The following is a 2,500-nucleotide window of genomic DNA, read 5'->3' on the forward strand; positions in this document are numbered from 1 at the left end:
AGGTCCGACTAGAGGTCCATATAGAGGTCCAGACTAGAGGCGTCCAATAGAGGACCAGACTTAGAGAGGGTTCATTATAGAGCCAGACTAGAGGGGTCCATATAGAGGGGGGGGGGCCCAGGGAAAAAACTTTTTTTAAGGCGAAAGGGGGGGGGGGGGTTCCATTAGAGGAACCAGACTAGGGGTCCATATAGAGGACCAACTAGAGGGTCCATATGAGGACCAGACTTAGGGGGTCCAATAGAGGACCAGACTAGAGGGTCCATATAGAAGACCAGACTAGAGGGTCCATATAGAGGTCCAGACTAGAGGGTCCATATAGAGGTCCAGACTAGAGGGTCCATATAGAGGACCAGACTAGAGAGTCCATATAGAAGACCAGACTAGAGGGTCCATATAGAGGCCCAGACTAGAGGTTCCTAAGAGCCCTATCCCCTAATTAGAGCACTACTTTAGACCAGAGCCCTATTCCCTAATTAGAGCACTACCTTTGACCAGAGCCCTATTCCCTAATTAGAGCACTACCTTTGACCAGAGCCCTATATAGGGAATAGGGCGCCATTTTAGGAACAGCCTGTGAGTTTGTGTTACCTGGTAGTACCAGCCGACGAAGCCCAGGTTCCCTGTAGCCGTAGAGGAGGTGTTGAGACAGGGGCAGTTTCCTGTGTAGTTGTAGTAGACTCTGGCAGCTTCAGAGATACCCCCTAACAACTGGTAGTCTGACACACTGCTGGGGTCAAAACCAAGGTGCTTGCACACCACCTGGGAACAAAACAACAATGACTCGTGTATAAACTAAATACAAGCACAAGTTAATATTTGTAATGGATGATGGCACACCACCTGGGAACAAAACAAGAAAAGATAGCACGGATGGAGAGATTTTTAATTTTTTAAAGTAGGCAGACACTTTGGGTTTAGAAATGAGAATTATTGTCTCGGTATACTAAATACAGGATATTTTTGGTCAGTGTTTGTCACATGAAGCACAAACATGGAACAATTACTAATGAATTAATACATGTCTGACAACAGCAGAGTGAAAATACTTTACCCGCTAATTAAATAGTAATACTAAGGTAATACTAGGTAATAAGTAAGAGTTTTTTTAAAGGTAATCTTTTAAAGCACTTTGTTTACAATACAAACACCTCAGTTCCATTTCAGTCCAAATCCAAACGGCTCAACCAACGTTAGAAAGCTCTCTCTCTCGTCTCGGAGCCGTTTACCGGTTGTTTTCTCATGAAACACCATTTCACTTTTTAAAAAAAATGTAGTGTCTAATTTACATATGAAATTGAGTGGAATGGAACTAAAGGCTTAACTTAAATATATAGCTCTGCGCTTAGCAAAGCGGGGAGACATATTTAGTTTAGCCATGCATGAGGAGGTTAAAAGATTTAACGATCTAGCTATGGTTCCCCCCCCCCCCCCCCCCCCCCCCCCCCCCCTCCTCATTCTCAACCTACCAGGACAACTTCAACATTATGAAAGTGACGTTTTCAATTACTCAGTGAAATTACTGCAGGAGATACATTTAAAATGGGATATATATATATTTTTTTTGTTCATCGTTCGGGTTTGCTTTCAGACATAGTTACTGTATTGGTAGTTGTCATGGTAGCAGCAGAGTTTGCTGCTGTCCTGTTTCTGTCGCTAGCTAGTTTTTTGTTCTTGTCAGTCTTTGTAAAGGCTGTTGGAGAGACTGTGGTTGCCTTGTAAGGACGTTGGACTGGGAGTTCTGGCAGAATGGAGGCTGTTACTGAGGCTTTTGTCTACAGGCGGGCTAGGGAGGAGGGAGGAGGGAGGAGGAGAAGGGGTTGAGGAGGAAGGGGGAGGATGTCGATGGATATATGAGAAGGAGGGGTAGAGCAACAGCCATGTCTGAACGCAGATTTATACCATGAAGAAAAAAAACTCCAGCAATGCTTCTAAAGCATCCCTCTCTACTTTTCAGATAGGATTAGTCTCCTACATTACATCTTTGCCAACAGATTTCCCCCCTTTAAGCACCTCATACTCCCTTTCCCACAGTCCTCACATAATCACATTAGCTTTGTCATAAAAAGCTCACTGACTAAACCGCTTAAACCACCCATAGGGCAGGCATACATTAAACCACTGAGCCACACCAGCTCCAAATGTCCATTTAGCTTCTCCGTGTCTGTAACCTGCTGCACCACTAGACGATTTAGGATTATATATATCGATGAGGACCGCAAACGTTGTTTGTTTAAAAAAAAAAAATTGCACTGAAAGTGATATATTTATTAGTATTGAATCAGTAATGGAGAGTGGACAGGTCAGATAACTAACAGGAATGTGGAGCATCCTCAGGAGGGTGAGCAAGCACTAGCAGGGTCAGGGTTCAGGTGTCAGAGTCAGGGTTTAGGGTTCAGGTTCAGATTTAGGGTTTAGGGTTCAGGGTTAGGTTTCAGGGTTTAAGGGTTTCAGGGTTTTAGGGTTCAGGGTTTCAGAGGTTAGGGTTGCAGGGTTCAGG

General features: G+C 44.2%; 1 protein-coding gene across 1 annotated transcript in view; it reads right to left on the minus strand.

Annotated features, from left to right (window-relative positions):
• The window catches only part of prcp (prolylcarboxypeptidase (angiotensinase C)), a 31,314-nt gene that overhangs the window by 8,246 nt on the left and 20,568 nt on the right, over window positions 1-2,500 (minus strand). Inside the window, 1 exon segment of the mRNA XM_070439353.1 lies at window positions 572-762. Within this exon segment, the coding sequence (XP_070295454.1) occupies window positions 572-762 (191 nt within the window).

Source organism: Salvelinus sp. IW2-2015, unplaced genomic scaffold (assembly GCF_002910315.2).
Source record: "Salvelinus sp. IW2-2015 unplaced genomic scaffold, ASM291031v2 Un_scaffold1587, whole genome shotgun sequence".
Taxonomy (NCBI): domain Eukaryota; kingdom Metazoa; phylum Chordata; class Actinopteri; order Salmoniformes; family Salmonidae; genus Salvelinus; species Salvelinus sp. IW2-2015.